At 42.1% G+C, this 20,628-nt stretch overlaps 1 protein-coding gene across 1 annotated transcript in view; it reads left to right on the top strand.

Annotated features, from left to right (window-relative positions):
- The window catches only part of mapkap1 (MAPK associated protein 1), a 69,364-nt gene that overhangs the window by 35,667 nt on the left and 13,069 nt on the right, over positions 1–20,628 (top strand). Inside the window, exons 4-9 of the mRNA XM_051938386.1 lie at positions 2,397–2,545; positions 9,298–9,470; positions 9,575–9,751; positions 11,295–11,404; positions 12,158–12,265; positions 13,281–13,421. Coding sequence (XP_051794346.1) covers positions 2,397–2,545; positions 9,298–9,470; positions 9,575–9,751; positions 11,295–11,404; positions 12,158–12,265; positions 13,281–13,421 — 858 coding nt within the window. The remainder of the gene's footprint in view (positions 1–2,396; positions 2,546–9,297; positions 9,471–9,574; positions 9,752–11,294; positions 11,405–12,157; positions 12,266–13,280; positions 13,422–20,628) is intronic.

Raw genomic sequence — 20,628 nt, 5'->3', positions numbered from 1 at the left:
AGTTCTTATTTGCATATATTTACCAAAAATCTTAATATTTTGTGTGACCTCCTTTGGCCCTGATACCAGCTTGTATTCTTGCTGCCATTGTTTTTATGTACTTTTTTTCTTTTATCAAGTTTCAGATAGTTTCTCGCTGTTCCCAGAGACTTGCTTTGGGTGAAACTTTTGTTCAGTCTATTTTTGAATTCAATAAATCCAAATCTGTTCAGTAGGATTCAAGTCTGGACTTTGACTTGGTCAGTCCATCTATTCCAGATTCCTTTTTCCTTGGTCCAGTAATCTCTGTACAGCTTTGAAGTATGCTTGGAGTCGTTGTCTTCTTGGTATATGATCCCTCGACCAGTCAGGTTCAATCCAAAAGGGATTCCATGATGCACCAAAATGTTGTGGTAGACCTTCGTGTTCAGGTTACCAACCATTTGAAATATTTTGTCCATGCCGTATCCGCAAATGAAACCCAATACCATAATGGAACCTCCACCTTGTTTCACTAATTCAAAAATGACTGAGCTTGAGTTGTTTGAAAGAGTTTCAAAAGCGTGTGTCATTAAAGTGGCTTAAACCAAAGAAAGAAATATCTGAATACCTGAAAAGTTACCACTAGAAAACTAGCATCTAGCATCAAAACGTTCTCCAGTTTCTCTGCAGACAAAAACACAATGATGCTGACTCAAGACTTCAAACTTGGACTTGTCCGTCCAGTGTACCTTCTGCCAGTCATCTACAGTCCAGTGTTTGTGCTCCTGGCAAATTCGAGGTGTTTTTGTATGTTTGCAGTCCTCAGTAATGGCTTCTTAGCAACTATTCGTCTCTTTAACCTTTATTCCTTCAGTCGTCTGCTTATAGTCATTCTGGAGAGTGTCTCAGATTCTGATCTATTAGTATTAACCTCAGCCTGAAGATTAGCAGTGGTCTTCCTTCTGTCACGGGTATTTTAAAATCTTGAGGTGCGTGACATCTGTTTCAATTAGCATTTGTTCTCAGCTTCTTCCTTGGTGCATGTTGTTAGTAGCAGTCTCTGCAACTGAGTGCAAGGCATACTTGACCACACTGTGAGAACACTTTGTCTTCCCTATTTGTCGCAAAGACCATCCAGCATCATGAAGTGCATTAAGTCAGACTCTCTTTCTCAGTGAGTTCCCTATGCTTCACCAGACTGAGGAATTTAAAACTGAATTCTTCTTTTTTTTTTTTTACTCAAATTTGAGCCACCACACTGGGATTCTCTGACAAGTCAGAAGTTAATGAAGAATAACATACAACCACTAAAACAAAATTTTCTTCAGGAATGCAAGCAAAAAACTGTAATTTGGCATCTCAATCAAAAAATAATGATGTGCTTTACTATTTTTTCTGCTGTTTTGTGAAACAATAAATTTGAAAATCCTTGGATACCAACAATAATTCTATTTTTGCATTAAGGATATCATTGATTAAAGAACTTGCACATCTTGGCAGATTATCCATTACAGAAACATAGAAGATTTTGTAATCAGCAGTGACAAATACTTTACACTGGGTGGTGGTCTAAAAAATGTATACTGTACATTAAAAAGTTGCATGTTACCAATTTTTGTTGCTAAACTTTTTCTTTTTTTTTTATCCCATGGAGCAACAGCAATCACTGATAATCATCCAAAAATGGAGAAACGGCCTATCAGGATTTAGTAGCACTTGTGTGATTTTCTTTACCTTAGTTAGGTGAACTCACACGCTCACAGTTTATCAGCTGCAGTTTAATGTTATGTTACATCTTCATGGTCCTCAGGTTCAGTCCTGAGCTTTTAGCTTCACTGTTTAAGAAATCAGAGATGAACTGAACTGTTAGTTATTTGTATACTTTGATCAGATATCAGTTTAGTTTTAATTTTAGAAACAGCTATATATTTCACAGGCTAGCAAGCTTTTATTTAAAAAAAACTTTGTGTTCTGACATTTGCCAGATACAGCAACCATAGTTGATAAAAAAAAATACAGCTTCATGTATTTGATGCAACTTTAGCACCATCCACTGGTGGCCATATAAATTACAACAAAAATAGTAAAATTAGAAAGCGCATCAGTCTATAGTATCTAAATTCTCTATTATTTACAAATAATACAGTTTTTCTTTTTTAATAAATTTGCAAAAATTTCTACATTTCTGTTTTTTTCTGTCAAGATGGGGTGCTGAGTGTACATTAATGAGAAATAAAATGAACTTTTTTGATTTTAGCAAATGGCTGCAATGACACAGAGAGTGAAAAATTTCAAGGGGTCTGAATACTTTCCGTACCCACTGTAGGTTGTCATGTTCTGCATATCAAAAATTCTGAAGATACCACAAAGCATCACTGTACTTGATATCACACCGATTGCTGCATGTGGTTTTCTCTCCTATGTTTTCTGTCCAGTGGAGGATCTGGGATCTCTGTTTGAAAAACGTGACTTTAAAGACAGGCCACGGATAGCTGGTACAAAATCAACCCTTTCACTGCGGCTGGAGCAATGTCCCCAGCAGCTCAACAACCCCTTCAATGAATACTCCAAATTTGATGGCAAGGTGAGTTATTCTGGATTTTGTTACAGTATTTTTGCACCTTATAGCATCCTCTTAAAAAGAAATTTTGTCAAATGAGCCTGTAGGAAAGTAAAAATGTGAATTAGTAGAGAGGGACAGGACAGGTTGATAAATAATGCCTTCATTATTCTTCTGTTTAATGGAATTAGTCCACTAAGAAATAAAGCTTATTTCATAGGTTAAATGGTTGTATTTATATAGCGCTTTTATCCAAAGCACTTTACATGATATATCACATTTACCCATTCTCACACACATTCACACACTGATGGCGGAAGCTGCCATGCAAGGCGCTAACCACAACCCATCAGGAGCAATTAGGGGTTAGGTGTTTTGCTCAGGGACACCTCGACATGAGCACGACGGGCCGAGAATCGAATCGGCAACCTTCCAGTTACAAGACGGCCACTCTACCCACTGAGCCATGCCGCCCCACAGGTTAGCGTATTTATTCTAACAATAGGATCAGTTTTCTTCCCTTTCCAAATTAAAGTTTTGTTCCCAAATACCTAACAGAATAATCCCTGCTGTGTTTTGTTTGGCTTTACTTTGTCATTTTAATAAAGAATTTTTCTATATTTGCAAGGACCTACATTGATATGTGTTCCTTGGCTCTGATCCTAACCTTCGCAATCAAGTGTTTTTCCCCACTTGAGGTAATAAGCATTTAAAAAGGGAAAATGACAGTTTCAATTGGATAGTTTCTGTACTTTTCAGTCACTCTCTTGAAATCAAACTTTTCAAATGATTCATGATAAAATTCACATGCTTGTAAAGCTGCAGGGTGCTTGCTGCCACAATGTACCTTATTGACAAGCCGTTTTATATAACTGCTTCTTTTCCTGAACCATCACAAAATAAAACAAGATTATCTTTTCGTGCATCTTCACACATAGCCAGGTCGCAGGCAAAATTGTCCCATGTCAGAAAAATGGCAAAACACAATACACTTAACCTGCAAATGATGCACATTTTTCCCAACATGACAATGAAGCAGTATTAAGATGTCTGCATCCTATAATTCATCTGTCTGCTGCTAAAGACCAGTCCAGTTTTTGGTGGGAGTGCCCCTATAAGCTGCATGAAGCATGAATATTTTATTTTCCAACACTGCATATAACAGAACCATTACACCTCCTGAATGAGCGTTTTACTGTCATCTGAATGTGATACTATATGGTTAAGAAAAGTCAATTGAGCTGGCTTGTACCGTCCACAATATTGTATTTGCGTGAATGACAGGATGTCCTTATTCTTTTTTTTGTCTGCATTTATTCTCATTGTTTAACTACATGAAAGGGGTGTCAACATTTTATGAGATTAATGCATATTTTAGTCTTGCAGCCAAATATTTTAATATTTAGTGCATGCGTGTGACCATCACCAGCCCTCCCTGAAAGCTAAGCTGAAATTCTTTATTAGACATCCCTGTCATGAGCCAGGGAGGGCAGTGCTACACCTCAGTGATGTGCAGGGGAAACAAAGGCAGGATAGGATGAAACAGAATGAACAAGGATAGGATCTAACAAGTGGTGCTATTACAATTGAAGAGTGTCAGATATTGTGTTATTCCCGACTACTAATTACCCATCAATAAAACAAAAAAAAAAACAAAGGGGCGGCGCGCACCCCCAAAGAGCCACCGGGCACAGACCCCGAGAACAGGAGGGAACAGCTACTGACACCTCCAGACCGACCCAGGCAGCCCAGGGCACAAGGACCCACCCGCCACCCAAGCCCCAACCGCCCCAAAAACCCTCCAGAACCCCGCACCAGGCCCCAGGTGAGCATGACATGCCCAAGGTCCCCACACCCCACAACGTACCAGGACAGAGCCACCATACACCCCCAGCCAGCACCACAGCGCCCACCAGGACAGCCAATTCAGCCCTCATAGCCCACCAAGAGCCACCACACCAACCGGGACCCGTCAGGCACGCAGAAGAACCACCCCAGGCCTCAGGGACCCCTCAGCCACAGCAACACAGATGATGGTCGGCCCCATAGCCATAAGGGGGCCGGGTCCCACCAGCGAGGCCATACCTGTGGTACCCCTCCATTATCCCCCTATTAATATGCTTCCCGATTCCTGACGGGAAACATTATCCCTGCACCATGATAAGTGTAACCCTGAGTGTCATGTGGTGCATTAAAAGTGGGGAGGCTAGGCGAGACATCAGCCATCCCAGACCTACTCCTAAGCTGAGTGTGTGTGGTGCATTAAAAAAAAAAGGAGAGCAGGGGAGGCAAGCAAGAGGATGATGGGGAAGAGACGGGGCCGTAGAGCCCTGCTGTCCACCCCACCACAGAGCCCATTGTTCCTGTCCCCACCTGCTCTCGGGGCCCTAACTGTTGTGTCCCTATATTTGCCTAAAAGTTGCTATGTACAGTGAGGTGTGAAGTTTGTGAAATGCACAGTAAGAGGCAGTCTGGTGTGGATCCAGCCAAAGAGGACAGAGCAGTGGGTTAGAAAGGTGGTAAGATCACCGGTACTGATGCAGAGGGCCCACAGAGCCAAGAGGCAAGGGGCCAGGGAGGGACCACACAAACCAACTGGCCCAGCCAGTGCCACAACCCCCGGGAGCCGCAATAGCTCCAAACATGGGCCAGCCGCACGCAGCACCCCACCCCGGAGGGGGACCAGGCTGCGCCACAAGGAAGCGAGGGCTGGGAGCACCACGCCCACCTGAAGCCAGCACGTCCAGGATGCAGGACGCCCACCCCGCAGCGCCACAGAGACTCCATCCCATAGATATATACAAACACTAGATGGCTCATGAGCACTGTCAGCCTATGGGAAGCGACGTCGCCACATGGCGGCCATCTTGGGACAGGGCTGCTCGATCACTCATAACATTAAAGTCAATGGAGCATGGATTTTAAAATCACTGTAGATTGCTCAATTTTCAACTGATTTTAGAACAGCTTGGTTTGTTATAAACGTCAGAGATGTACTTCTTTTACTGCTTACATAAGAATAATTAAAACCATTGAATTCATATAATAATGAACACAGATATCATCTTTTTTCAGCATAAATGGATGTAAATGTAATTTTATTATTTAGCATTGCACTTCTTTCTGCTTTCTAATGCACAGATAAAAACAAAGCTCCACCAAAATCAATGCACAACAAACAGAGATGTTGTCTTTTCTTTTCATGAACCTGGTGCCTACACTACCCACAATGCATTTCGGCTGCAGGCTAACTAATCCCAGCATAGATGCAAACAATAAGTCTAAGGTCTCAATCAAAGTCTCTTAACAAGCAAATAAATACAACCACAACCACAAAGAATGTAATTCCTAAAGATTTGGTTCTCAAAAAACGTTGGTCTCAGGAAAACCTAATAATTGAAAATCAGATTGTGAGTAGCACCATCTTCAATGTGAGTAGCCAGGCAGAAAAGACACACAACTATGCCGCATTTTTCAGAACGAAAAGCTGCGATTTCGGAATTGAGCCCGAATCATAGCCACGTTAGTAAGGTTTGTAATAAACTATACCGTTTGTAAATCAATCAAGAATTGAGCGAGTTATGAGAGTTACACTACCGAGTGTCACTCCAAAAGAAGTCACACTCGCATCTGTGGAGGGCACCTATTACTGAAGGGGGAGGGTATAAATACGATCGGCAGGAATGGGACGCCCTGTTGCCTCACCGGAAAACGGAAGACGTCATCGCCATGGTAACAGAAAGATGCCTACTGTGCATGGCTGTAGCGCTGTGGCACAGGTTGCAACTAACAAGGATCGCTGCTGCTTCCAGAAGACGAAAGCATCCCACTTTTTTCACTCACATTTTTTCCAATCCTATTATCTGGCATTTCAGATCCAACAAATGAATAAATGAATTCTGTCAGTTGTGTTCAAATTTTAAGGTGTCAGGGGGTGCATAATTAAATCAAACGTCAGCAGAGAAGATTTGTTTCTTTTGTTTTATCTTTTTACACCACTCTTTGTGATGCTCTGTCAGTGTGAAAAAGGCGTGGGAGAAATAAAGAACGCATGTGGAACTTCCATCGATATGTTTGTTTCCTCCTCCATTTCGACGTTGCACTTCCTGAAAAAGTTGTCCGGAGTGAGCATCAATGCAGACTCGCTATTTAAGGGCTGAACAGTCCACTCTCCCTCCGCACTACGCGGTTTGGGACGGCCCTTAATATGGAGGACCCTCCACGGGAACGCGCAAACGGAGGGGTAGTGTGTAGGGATAGTGTGTAGGGGGCGGTTTGGGATTCAGCCCTAGTGTTTGTATATATCTATGCCCCATCCACCCCATAGATATACTAGATGCCTCACGCCACTGTCCAGCATAGGCTGGCGATGAGTCAGTGCGCCGCCATCTTGGAACGGGAGTGAAGTTGTAAACAACCAACGTCTGGTATATGCGAGACCATTACACAGACACAGTTTTCCGCTCATAACTTTCCTTGTAATGCACAGATTTCGACATTGTATGGCTCATTTGAAAGCGTACGAGGTCGTCTTTTGATTACACTGCCAAAGAGATGGTGTCAATCAGCACAACAAGTTTTAGGGACCCTTTTCCTGCAACTGTTTGTTGTGTTGACCTGTTGTGATGTCAGGTTTCTCTGATCACCACGATAAGCAGCTTCTAAGTTTTATTTAGTTTACTGATTGTTCCTTTTTTGTGCCGCATTTCCATATGGGATTAACATCTTTGAACAATTATACGCGTATAAACAAAGTCCGCTAGCTTGATGCTAATTCCTATGGGAAAACCCATTGACATGCTAACGGTTAGCATTGCGGTCGCGGAAAATGGTACAAGATCAAACTCAACAGCATCGTACTTGCTCAATTCAATAACACAAACGGTTAAGTAATTCAGTACTCACAGGCATAGATTTTCCTCACTCTGAGAAAAAAGGGAACAACAATAACAGCACATAGCTAGCACAAAGTTGGAACCATGCCTAAATTCTTCAATTTACTTGTGTTCCATGCCTGCATGAAAAAAAGCTAGATATAATATTGATTTAATTAACTGCTCATCAAAAACAATATATCCTTTTCTAAGTTCAGTATGAGTTAATTTCTGAAACCCAATTTGCCATCTCTGTGTGCACTTCTCCAAAGATATAGCAGCCCGGTCTCACGGGGATTCGTGAAACTGTCACGTCAGTTTTTGTTTCGATTTCGTGCGCACCAACACGATGTCGTCATGTTTTTCGTGCCGCTCACCACGAGCGAAACCCGCTGTGGTAATCACATCTGAAAGTGGTTTATACCGGTGGATTCATGACGATCTAAGCTGTCCATCGGCGTTTGCGGCCGCCACTGCGGCCGCCGGACATTCTTTAAATTCCTATGCAAATTCGGCGGATTCATGACGATTTAAGCTGTCCATCGGCGTTTGCGGCCGCCGCCACGGCCGCCATTGCGGCTGCCAGACATCCGGCCGCAGCAGCGGCCGCGGCCGCAAACACTGATGGACAGCTTAAATCGTCATGAATCCGCCGGTATAAACCACTTTCAGATTTGATTACCACAGCGGGTTTCGCTCGTGGTGAGCGGCATGAAAAACATGACGACATCGTGTTGGTGCGCACGAAACCGAAACAAAAACTGACGTGACAGTTTCACGAATCCCCGTGAGACCGTGTTGGATATAGCTACAGACTGACAATGTCTTGGTATCATACCATGGGTTTCTGCTACAATATCTGGTGAAATCTGTGAAAAGTTCAATGGAAAGGGCATACTCACTTGTGGAATGTGATTCCTTGTGCCCTTGTGTTTGGGTTGCGTTGTATTGTGCAGCCCCAGGCCGCACAAGACTGTGGCATTTTGAGCTTTTTGGCAATCGGTGTGTGATAAACACGCTTATCGCTGGTTTGTTTACTCCCGCTTGCTCCCGTTCCAAGACGGCGGCGCACTGACGCATCGCTCATTGGCCGGCGAGGCATCTAGTATATCTATGATCCACCCCACCACACCCCAGGACAGCACCAGGCCCAGACGGAAGCCTCCAGTCGGCAGAAACTGACTCCAGTGGCGGCACACAGGCCAGGAACAACGCCTGTGCCCAGATGAGCCAGAGCCACCTCCCCAGAGAGACCACCCGACCCCTGCGCCAGACCCCCAGGCAGTGGAGGGCCCCAGGGCCCCCTAACACTGCATATAACAAAACCATTACACCTCCTGAATGTGCTTTTTACTGTCATCTGATTGTGATACTGTATGGTTAAGAAAAGTCATCTGAGCTGGGGTGCATTGTGCACAATATTGTATTTGCGTGTGATGGCATGTCCTTATTAAATTTGTCATGGTGAACTCTGATAAACCTCTAAATGGTTGCCAAAAAACACCACAAATAGACACTTGACTGATGCTAATAAAGCAAAAATGTGGATTAGGAGTGACTCTACATACCTGCGTCCTAATTCCTAACATTGTGACAGCCCATTACTGAGCACTGGCTATAATGTCCAGACAAATAATAAATGTTGTCTCCATGGTGGTTTAAAACTGAAATGAGTCATTTCTGTTAAATCCCTTTGCTCTGTCTTTCATCATCACTAAAACCTGGAGCAGTGGGCAGCTTGAATTTTCTTTCATATGATTAAATGATTTACCTTGAAAGGAATCTTCTCTTCAGAGTAAAGATGTAGTAGTCAAAGTTTCAGGTTGCCTATGCAGTCTTTTTTATGCCTTTACTTTCTCAGTTTTTTCTGATATGATACCATCTTCTCTCTTCAATCTTTAGGGTCACATTGGCACAACAGCTACAAAAAAGATCGATGTCTACCTCTCAATGCAGATGGCACAGGAGAAAGTACATCCTATGACAGTAGTGACCATTGCCAACGCCCGTGTTCATGACCTTATTGGGCTTATCTGTTGGCAGTACACTAGCGAGGGAAGAGAACCCAAACTCAAGTGAGTACAAATGCATCTCATGATTAGTTTAATAGAACTTCTGTTCGTATGTAGCCCTCGTTTCTTTTCTTCCTCTTTGCACTGCCTATTAAATCTGTCCACAGTGAGAATGTGAATGCCTACTGTCTCCACATTGCTGAGGATGATGGTGAGGTGGACACTGACTTCCCTCCTCTGGACTCCAATGAACCAATCCACAAGTTTGGTTTTAGCACTCTCGCCTTGGTGGAGAAATACTCCTCGCCTGGCCTTGCCTCCAGGCAGTCACTGTTTGTCAGAATGTAAGTGACAAATTCATTAATATATCAACATAAGTGATGTGGATAGTTGTTAATTGTGCCAGCCACTTAAACAAGTTTGTGAATCCAGACAAACATTATGACTAATGTTTTGGTTTAGTTAATATAGGTATTTCAGACCTTATTGTCCAGGTTGTCTGCCGAGATGATGGGCATATAAATTTTCTCGAATTGTAGCTGGAAGCACCGACTTCAGGTTTGAAAGAAATGCTGTTTGGCCAATTGTAAATAGTGTATGCTTTGTCCAAACAAATACTTGGATATTTGCCATTAGGTATTGATATTATACATTTTTCATGATGACATACAATGCGACTGATTAGATGGGAATATTTAGTAGAATTTGGTTTGCTCCTCCCCAATATGAAATGGAAAAAAATATCAGACCTGGCATGGATGTTTTGCAAACAACTATTAAAAATATTCACAAAGTTGCTTTTGATAGGATCTGTGATTAATGTTCATGTTGGAGTATTATTATTATTGTTTTGATGCTGCAAAATGAGTAAAGTTAGAATTAATAGTATGTTTTTTTGCTTTGTCTACCGTGATGTGTTTTTAGATTTTTCTGTAATGGACACTGCAATAATTTCCTACTTACATACTTTGTAGTACTTCCAACTACATTGTATACTAGTGTACTGTACTTTCATTTCAACAAAGCTACTTATCAGTGACTTTAGGATGTTTACTAGCCTAGCCACGCTAGACAACCCATGGCAACAAATTTAATTCTCTGCCAGGGTGGGTCTAGTTACCCTCGGTAAGCCTCGAGGTTGGATGCTCCTAAAACTGGCCGACGAATCACCATGAAGTGTAGAGTCAGAAGGCGGGCGTAACTAAGTGACGACAGAGGCGCGATGATTCTGACAGAAACAACCGGAAACAACTAGCCTAGCCACACTAGACAACTCACGGCAACGAATTTAATTCTCTGCCAGGGTCGACAACAAAAACGACAACAGTCGTTGAGCTCCATTAGCACCGACTCTGAATAATCTTTTTGTTAACATGTCTGTAATATACTTGAGCTTCACCCATTGACTGTATAAATAAGGCTTCACCGAACTACCGCATCCTCTGATTTCCGGCGCTCTAGGAACTACGTCAGCCTATTCGTTGCACTGATTGGTTGTATACCTACTCAACTGCTGCAGAGTAATTTGAAAGACAACCTTTTAGCCCGCCTCCCTCCCTGTCGAGAGTTCCTAGACCCTTGTGTCTTCAGAGCTAGGTCTAGCGCGGCTAGGCTAGATGTTTACAGTATTTTTCATACAACTTATGATTATTATTATAGTACATGGCTGGCTCCAGGGTCTCTCCAGATAATAGGAGTTTGCTTTGATTGAAGTCAAAGCTGACCAAGCAGACTGAATATTTAAAACACAACTATCATGAGCCTGGTTTCGCAATGTGTGCCAGAAAAAAAGAGAGATTCCATTACTGCTGGGTTTAGTGCTGTGAAAGCAGAGGACCACATGTTTGTTACTGCATCCTTAATATTTTCTGCCTTTTTCCTTTACAGAAATGCTGCTCATGGTTTCTCTCTCATCCCTGTGGACAGTCTAAAGGTAACAATGAGGGAAATTCTCCAGAAAGCACTGAAGAAAAGAAAAGGCTCACAGAAAGGCTCAGGTAAAAACACTTTTATTCTATTATTAAACACTATTGTTCTTTAATGTATTGTGGACAGTGTGAACAGAAGCACCGCTTTCCATAAATAATGATTCCGAACATCTGTTAAACATTTTCCGTTTAGTGACAGGCCTTGTTTTTTTCCTCCTGGCCAAAACTGGAAGTAGTACATTTTCAAGAATGTTGATGGTATACTTTTGTGCTATAACAGTTGTGCATTGAGGTGCAATGTGCTTACATAGCCCCCCCAGACCATACTATGGACACTGAATTTCACTGCTAATCTTGGTACTTTTTCCACCATCATCTGTATAAGTACTAGGGCTGGAATCGAATATCTGAATATTCGGTCATTATGGTGGTGCCCGAATATTTATTTTGAGATCCGAATATTCGGATCAAAAGGGCTTTGGGACTGAGGTGGAGTAGAGCTGCAGTGTCAGACAGCGTAATCAACTTCGACAATATGGGTTTTTACTATTACAGCTTGAGTTTTTTCATACCAGCGATTCAAGCAGGTTATCGGTACATTTCCATGAATTGAATCTGACAGATCAATAACCATGATCGGGTTGGAACTACCTACATGTTTATGTTAAGCACATTGAGTACAGAGTTATAACTAATAAAACTGAAAAAATATTGAAAAGAAACTGTAAGCAGCAGTATCAACAAGACTGAGAACTACCCCTCACCCAGCAGCATAGGTGTTGAGTTGATGTCTTCTATTATTGTTCCTACATTCTCCAACAGGGCCAATGTATCGTTTGGAGAAGCAGACAGAGCCGAACGTTGCTGTCGATCTGGATTCAACGCTAGAGAGCCAGAGCACCCTGGAGTTTTGCCTGGTCAGAGAAAACAGTAAGTTATTACAGTAAGTCCGTTATATGTGCACTTGATGATCATGTTCAAGTCATTACTACTAAAAAGAAACTCTCAGATTCGTGTATGATTTTGTTATTCACCTTAGCCATAAATCTACTGTACTGACGTTTTCCTGGCATATTTAGAAAGAATGCTGCAATGGCGGAACCTTCACATAGGTCATTGATAGATTGAAAACTGCCCAGTCATATACTACCATTCAAAGGTTTGTCCAAAGAACAAGAAAAGATAAAGAGATACGAGTGGGCCGAAGTGCTCAAAACTTGGAGTTTTGATGATTGGAAGCAAGTTCTCTGGACCAATGCTACAAGTTTGAAATTTTGGTTCAAATTGCAAAGTCGAAATCCACAGACAAACTGCTGAACGTCTTAAAGCACCAGGCGTCACACCTACAATAGGGCATGCAAGTGGTAGTACCATGATATTGGGATGTTTTGCAAGTGATAAAACACATTATTTTTTTTAAGTAAAGGGTAGCATGAAGAAGGAACAGTACCACTCCATCTTCCAGCATCATGCAGTTCCATCAGGACTATGACTTGTGGCTTGAAAGTTTGTTTTACAGTAAGACAATGACCCTAAGCATTCTTCCAAGCTCTGTCAGGGTTAGTAGGCAAGAAAAGAAGAGGAATGTGTTCTTCGAAAGATGTTTTTGCTCCTTCAGTTTCCAGACCTCTCTCCAGTTGAGCTTGTGTGGGACGAATTGGATCGGTAAATCAGGAATCTCTGAATGAGGAACTTAAGAAAGCTTGGAATGCAATTGATGGCACATACCTTAGAGAACTTGTGGAACAAATGCCTTGTATATGCCATACTGTTGTTAAAGTCAGAGGAGAAAGCAAAATCTAAGCAAGAAAACCCCAAATACGTGCTAATTATCGTTAAAAATGGGAAATTTGAATAAATCATGAAGCCCTGCTCCCAAATTATAAATTTTTGAATTGAATCAGGACTGAAATTTATTTTTGTTTGCTGTTCCTTCTTTCTTCAGGCTCCAGAGGTGAGGAGAGCTCTGAGGAAGATCCTCCTATTGACATCACCACAGTTCAAGACATGCTGAGCAGTCACCACTATAAGTCCTTCAAGATCAGCATGATTCACAAGCTGCGTTTCACCACAGATGTCCAGCTAGGTACATACTGCTTGCTGCAAGCTATTGCCATTTGTTTTTTTTCCAGTTTGTAGAAAATGTCATATAATTGTATGCAGTTTACAGTAATTCACTGACAGAATTTCCATTCCAAATTTATGGGAAGACTTGACACAATGGCTCCCTGATTTCAGACAGAAAATTAGACATCTCGTTTTTAATCTGAAACTGTTGAATGACATGTTAAAAGATGATTTTTATCATCTATAGTTAGCTAGTGAATAACAGTAAGTTGGTTGAAAACTCAGTCTTCATCTGACTTTGTAAAAAAGTTAGTACCGTATTTTTTGCATTAGAGGTAGCACTTTTTTTCATAGTTCAGCTGGTCCTGCGACTTGTACTCGGGTGCGACTTGTATATATTAAAATATACAATTTCCCATGTTCTTGAATGTATTATTTCACACTGACCGACATGACCAAGGCATTAGCTACAGCCACGAGAGGGCACTGTAGGCTTGTTACAACTACTGGTATCTGCTACTCATGTACCACTGAAAATTAATTTCAACATCAACATAAAGACAACTGAGAAAGACTGAACACAAATGCCCCTGAAAAGAAAATCATATTATGTAGGCTACAAGCTGCAAGTACTGAAATATGCAGCCGAAAATGGTAATTGAGCAGCAGAAAGAAAGTTCGGAGTGAATGAGAAACTTGTGAGGGACTGGCTAAAAGCGGAGGGTTACTGCAACGAAGACAACAAAGAAAGCTAATCGCGGGCTAAAAGCAAGATGGCCAGATGGAATGAGTTCACAGATGGGTGCTTGAACAACGTGCGGCAGTACGTAACTGTACTGTTGACAGGCCTCTCCCGGCAGGGAGAGGCCTGTCAACAGTACAGTTACGTCTCCACGCCCTGGTAGTTGCCAAGGCGAAGAATATGAATGACTTTGCAGGGGGACCTTCTTGGTGTTACCGCTTCATGCAACACAACCGCCTCTCTATCAGAGCACAGACAACGGTGTGCCAAAAACAGCCAGCAGACTTCCAAGCCAAGGTCGCCAGTTTCCGTGAGGTCATTGAAAAGCACATAAAGGAGCACAATGTGACACCGGATCATATTATCAACATGGACAAGGTCCCCCTTACGTTTGACATCCCCATGGGCCGACGTGCCGCAGAGAAAGGGCAAAAACGTGTGAATATAGTGATAACTGGACATAAGAAATCACACTTCACACTGGTGCTGGCATGTTGTGGTGAAACTGCCACCAATGGTCATTTTCAAATGGAAAACCATGCCAAAAATCCAATCACCCCCCTCAATTGTGGCCGTGAATGAGAAAGGATGGATGGATCAAGAAATGATGAACTTTTGTCTTACAAAGTGCTACACTAAGCATCCTGATGGCTTTTTTAAAACACGCAATGCCTTGCTTGTGATGGACAGTATGCGAGCGCACATCACGCCACATTCGAAAGACAAAACTTTTCAACTCCATACCCGCCATCATCCCTGGAGGCTTAACCAAACTACTCCAGCCACTTGACATCTCGGTGAACCGGAGCTTTAAGGCAGTCTTGCGTCACCTGTGGGAGGAATGGATGATTGATGGAGAGCACAGCTTCATGGCAGCCGGGAGGATGCGCCAAGCAACTTTCCTGGAAGTCATTCAGTGGATCGACAAAGCATGGACTTCAGTGACAACTGAAACCATCCTGTCGGGTTTCAGAAAGGCTGCATTAATTGAACCTGGAACCGATGCTGATTCTGATGACAGCCATGCAGAGGAGGAAGCGGCGCTTCATCTTCCGGAGTTGGCGGAGTTGTTCCGAAGTGACACCGAGGAAGAACAATTCAATGAATTTTGTGATTTGAAATGAGATCGACAGTTTGGTTAACTTGCTTACTGGTATCTTGCTTTGTGGACTCGCGACTTTATTTTTATGCCTCTGATTCATCCTCCCCGTTATGTTGTTTGTGTATTAGTTTTGGATTCTTTTGTTGAGACATCAGGTAAATACACTGCTCAAAAAAATTGAAGGAACACTTTGAAAATACATCATATTTCAATACGGGGAAAAAACAAACTAGATATTAGCCTTGATATGAACTGGATAATGTGTTAGGAATGAAAAGTGCCACATTGTTTGATGAGAATGAAAATTATCAAACCCCCTGGAGGGCTAAATTCAAGACACCCCAAAATCAAAGTGAAAAACTGGTTAGTCCATCTTGCTGAAATTCCTTGGCAGCAACTGAAAATGGTATTCAGTAGTTTGTATGGCCTCCATGTGCTTGTATGCATGACTGACGATGCCGGGACAAGCTCTGAATGAGATGACAGATGGTGTCCTGGGGTATCTCCTCTCAGAACTGGACCAGGGCATTGCTGAGCTCCTGGACAGTCCGAGGAGCAACCTGATGGTGTCAGATGGAACAAAACATAATGTTCCAAAGGTGTTCTATTGGATTCAGGTCAGGTGAGCATGGGGGCCAGCTAATGGTATCAGTTCCTTCATCTTCCAGGAACTGCATGAGTTCTCTTACCACATAAGACTGGGCATTGTCGTGCACCAGAAGGAATCCAGGACCACTGCACCAATGTAGGGCTGACAATGGGTCAAAGGATTTCATCCTGATACCTAATGGTAGTCAGAATGCCATTGTCCAGCCTGTAGAGGTCTGTGCGTCCCTCCATGGATATGCCTCCCCACACCATCACTGACCCACCATCAAACCGGTCATGCTGAACAATGTTACAGGCAGCATAACATTCTCCACGGCTTCTCCAGACCCTTTCATGCCTGTCACATGCGCTCAGGGTGAACCTGCTCTCATCTGTGAAAAGCACAGGGCACCAGTGGTGGACTTGCAAATTCCTGTGTTCTATGGCAAATGCCAGCCGAGCTCCACGGTGCCAGTATTGAGCACAGCGGGCACTAGAGGACGCTGAGCCCTCAGACCACTCTCATTAAATCTCTTTCTGATTGTTTGATCAGAGACATTCACACCAGTGGTCTGCTGGAGGTCATTTTGTAGAGCAATTGCAGTGCTCATCCTGTTCCTCCTTGCACAAAGGAGCAGATACCTGTCCTGCTGATCGGTTGAGGACCTTCGACAGCCCTGTCAAGCTCTCCCAGACTAACTGCCTGTCTCCTGAAATCTCCTCCATGCGCTTGAGAATGTGCTGGGGGACACAGCAAACCTTCTGGCAATGGTACGCATTGATGTGCCATCCTGGAGGAGTTGGACTGTCTGTGGAACCTCTGTAGGGTCCAGGTATCGCCTCATGCTACCAGAAGTGACACTTACCCTAGCCAAATGCAAAACTAGTGAAAAACAATCAGAAAACATTAGGAAGGAAAAAAATGTCAGTGGCCTTCACCTGTAAACTCATTCCTGTTTTGGGGGTTGTCTCATTGTTACCCCTCTAGTGGATCTGTTGTTAATTTTATGAACACCCAAAGCAGCTGAAACTGACTAAAAAGCCCCTCAGTTACTTACTTGACCAGATCAGTATCCCACATGTTTCACTGATTTGATGCAATACTTCGATTAAAAAGTGTTCCTTCAATTTTTTTGAGCAGTGTATGTTGATTACCTTTCTTGACAGTTTCGGCGAGCACTCTCGCCTTCCTCAGAGGCGTCTTACTGACAGTGTGTGATGTCAGTCAGCAGACTTTGACAGTCGGCATTTGCGGCACACCCGGTAGAGTCACCAAATCCACCGGGCCAAACACGCACACGCCGTAGTGGCATGTCGTGGTGGCCATTATGGCGTGTGCGTGTTTGTGGTGACTGTATCGGGCGTGCCGTAAATGCCGACTGTCAAAGTCTGCCGACTGACACGTCACACGCTGTCAGTGAGACACTTCTGAGGAAGGCGAGAGTATTTGCCAAAACTGTCAAGAAAGGTAATCAACATCTATCTATTCACCTGATGTCTCAACAAAAGAATCCAAAACTAATATATCAACAAGAAGACATGATGAACATTTTTTGAGCTATGTTGTTCAAGCTTCGTGTATCTGAATAACTGTTAGCATATTACATTAGCATACCATACACCCATTCAGCATGTTGTTCTTTATTCTACAGTTATTATAACTTGCCTTTCAAGATGAAATGTCTGTTCTTGGTCTCAGATGGTGTAAACTAAATTTCCAAAAAAATGCGACTTACAGTCCAGTGCGACTTATGTTTTTTTTCTTCTTCGTGATGCATTTTTTGACTGATGCGACTTATACTCTGGAGCGACTTATAGTCTGAAAAATACGGTAATCAAAGTGATAAGAGTAAAAGTAGTATAATAATCATCCACACGACTGTTAAAACTATGAAAATCCAAACCAAATAAATAATAAGTAGGTTGTTCTTTTTTTTTTTTTGAATGCAGACATGCCAATGGCATGGGTGCAATGCCAAATATGCATGTTAGTTAAGTGAGTAATGTCTGTATTCTGAATATATCATATATACTAAAGTCAATACGTGCATACAGGGCTCCAGACTGCAACTAAATGATCGCATTTTGCGACTAAAATTTGAGACAGCGCAAGTAAATTTTTCATATAATGTGCGACCAGTAAATTTGCCGGATTTTTTTTTTTTTTTTTTTTAAATTATTGATTATATTTTATTGCTGACAAACTTCTGCTTCACACTTCAGCCCAATAGTTGAAAGTAATGTGCAAATGAGCTGGCTGGTTTGCCAACCAGCATTAACTCCAAAACAAGAAGAAAAGAGATGAACACCAAAGAAGAAGGCGAGCCAATGTGTGTGACAGCGGGGGACGAATGACGGTGAAGCTCCTGATGTTTCACAAAGCCTTTATTTACATGTAGCGGTCAGCCTTATTTTGAACACAAATTCACCTTTCTGTCCTTCAGTCCTTTCTTCAGGAAACATCGTAATAGCTTGTTCCTATTCCAGGTGCTTCTAAGTTTATACACATTCTTTGCTAGACAACAACAGCGTGGAACCGTTTTCTTACATCTTTACGAGAATTTTCTGACTTTTCAGCAGCGTCTTTGTCATATGAAGATACCGTTTCTTAGGTGTATACTTCCTGTGCCGCTGGGTTTCAAATAATTCAATTATCACCTTATGAGCACAGAGCATTCAGACACGTCATCACTGTGTGACACGTCAACATGCAGTTCTCTGCTGGACGAGCTAACGCTGTGCAACTCAGCAAATGGTGACAAACTTTTCAGATGGAATTTAACATATTTGCTGTTGTCTCCTGAGATGAATGACTACTGTTAACTAATTTTGAACTTCATTTCAAGTCTTGCGAGTGTTGGCACTGAAACAGACCTGGTGTCTTGGCATGCTTTCCACCGCTGGTCATTCCAGCACCAACAGGTCCATAGATAGGTCCTTTCAGTTGGAAGAAAATGCCTCAGAAAGCAGCAAAAGTGAAGACAAAGCATGCGGACAAGAGGAATACGTTAGCCTCCACCAAGTCACTGCATTATTGCAACAACAAAGGGACATGTTCAAGAAGTTACTCCCAACAACAACAGGAGAGCTTCAAAGGATTGGTAAAAATTATAATCTAATCTACAAACACCTGAATGGATGCAATTACAAAGGACATTCAAGAACTCAAAATAAGCCTGCAATTTACACAAGGCGAGGTGGACAAACTGAAGGATAAGAATTCCAAACTAACTGAGTGCGACAATGCCCAACAAACTGATGTTTACAAAGTCTGCAATAGTATGCGTACTATCACAGACAAAATGGAGTATCTGGAGGGGCAGAGCAAGAGAAACAACATGGCCTTCAAGGGAGTGACAGAAATGCCGGGGGGGACCTGGGCCGACACAGTGGAGAAAGTCAGAAAAATTCTGACCGAGAAGTTCCAGCTGCAGCACACGGTCGAAGTGGAGAGGGAGCACTGGCCAGGGAAACCAGACGGTGGGGGCAAGCGACCAAGAACTATCATCGTCACACTACTGCGCTGGAAAGAAAGAGGAGCTATATTGCGGCATGCAAAGCTTCTCAAAGGCTCTAAAATTTTTTATAAACGAGGACTTCACAGATGCCATTAAAAGAAAGCAGAGACAGCTGATGCCGGAGTTGAGAGCTGCAAGGGAAAGAGGTGATCTTGCTTAACTGCGCCACAAAAAGCTGATTGTCCGACTGCGCAGCAGTACACCGAATCCTCGCAATTGGACCGAGTCATCTCACCCTCAGGACAACAATGCAATGTTGATGCACATTTCACATGGCATCTAGGACTGAATCAGAACTCGCACTAAGGGGAATTTTGGAAACCAATCACCTGGATTTTAAATATTCTCAGTATAATGCCCAGCTCATTGGAGGTGACACTGTTCCAAAAAATAACTTTTTTTCCGATTTCTGTTAATGATTGCCAATACTACACAGAGGATCACTATAACAATAAATTCAAGTCTGATAACAGATTTTCAATTATACATTTTAGTAGTTGAAGCCTTTATGCAAACTTTGACCACATCAAGAGCTATTTAAAACAGTTTACACCACCATTTACTGTAATTTTAATATCCGAATCTTGGATTAACAGTGAAAGAGAAATAAAGTTTGGTATTGAAGGTTATGAGTTTATATGTATGAATCGAACAAACAAGCATGGTGGTGGTGTAGCCATGTATGTGGACTCAAACTATAGTTATAAAGTGACTGAAAATAAGTCTATGGTGGTAGAGGACTTACTTATTCAAGTAAGGATAATAAATTACAAGGATAATAAAAAGGAAAAATATTATTGTAAGTTGTATATACAGAACACCTGGCTCCAATATAAATGCTTTTCGTAACTGGATAGAGGAACACTTTTCCAACTTAACTCAAAGTTATGTTTGTTGGGGGAAACAATCCAAATAAGCACAGAATGACTGATGAATTTATTAACATGATGTTCAGCATTGGTCTGTATCCCCAGATTACTAAACCAAATAGAATTACCACCCATAGTGCCACCTTAATTGATAATATTTTCTCGAATGAAATAGAAAACAAAACAGTAAGTGGATTAATGATAAATATTAGTGATCACCTTCCAGTTTTTGCAGTATTCAATCACAATTACTCTAAGAATGAAATGGAAGAAAAACACTGGTTCAGAAGGGTAAGAACAGAGGAAACTGTGGATGTATTTAGAAAGGATTTACTCAAACAAGATTGGAGTAAAATATACAGAGAGGAGTACACTAATAAGGCTTATGATGAATTTTTGAGAAGATT

The sequence above is a fragment of the Acanthochromis polyacanthus genome, chromosome 18, assembly GCF_021347895.1.
Source record: "Acanthochromis polyacanthus isolate Apoly-LR-REF ecotype Palm Island chromosome 18, KAUST_Apoly_ChrSc, whole genome shotgun sequence".
In the NCBI taxonomy this organism is placed as follows: Eukaryota; Metazoa; Chordata; class Actinopteri; family Pomacentridae; genus Acanthochromis; species Acanthochromis polyacanthus.
Note: the sequence above shows the minus strand (reverse complement) of the source record. Positions and strands in the feature narration are given on the sequence as shown.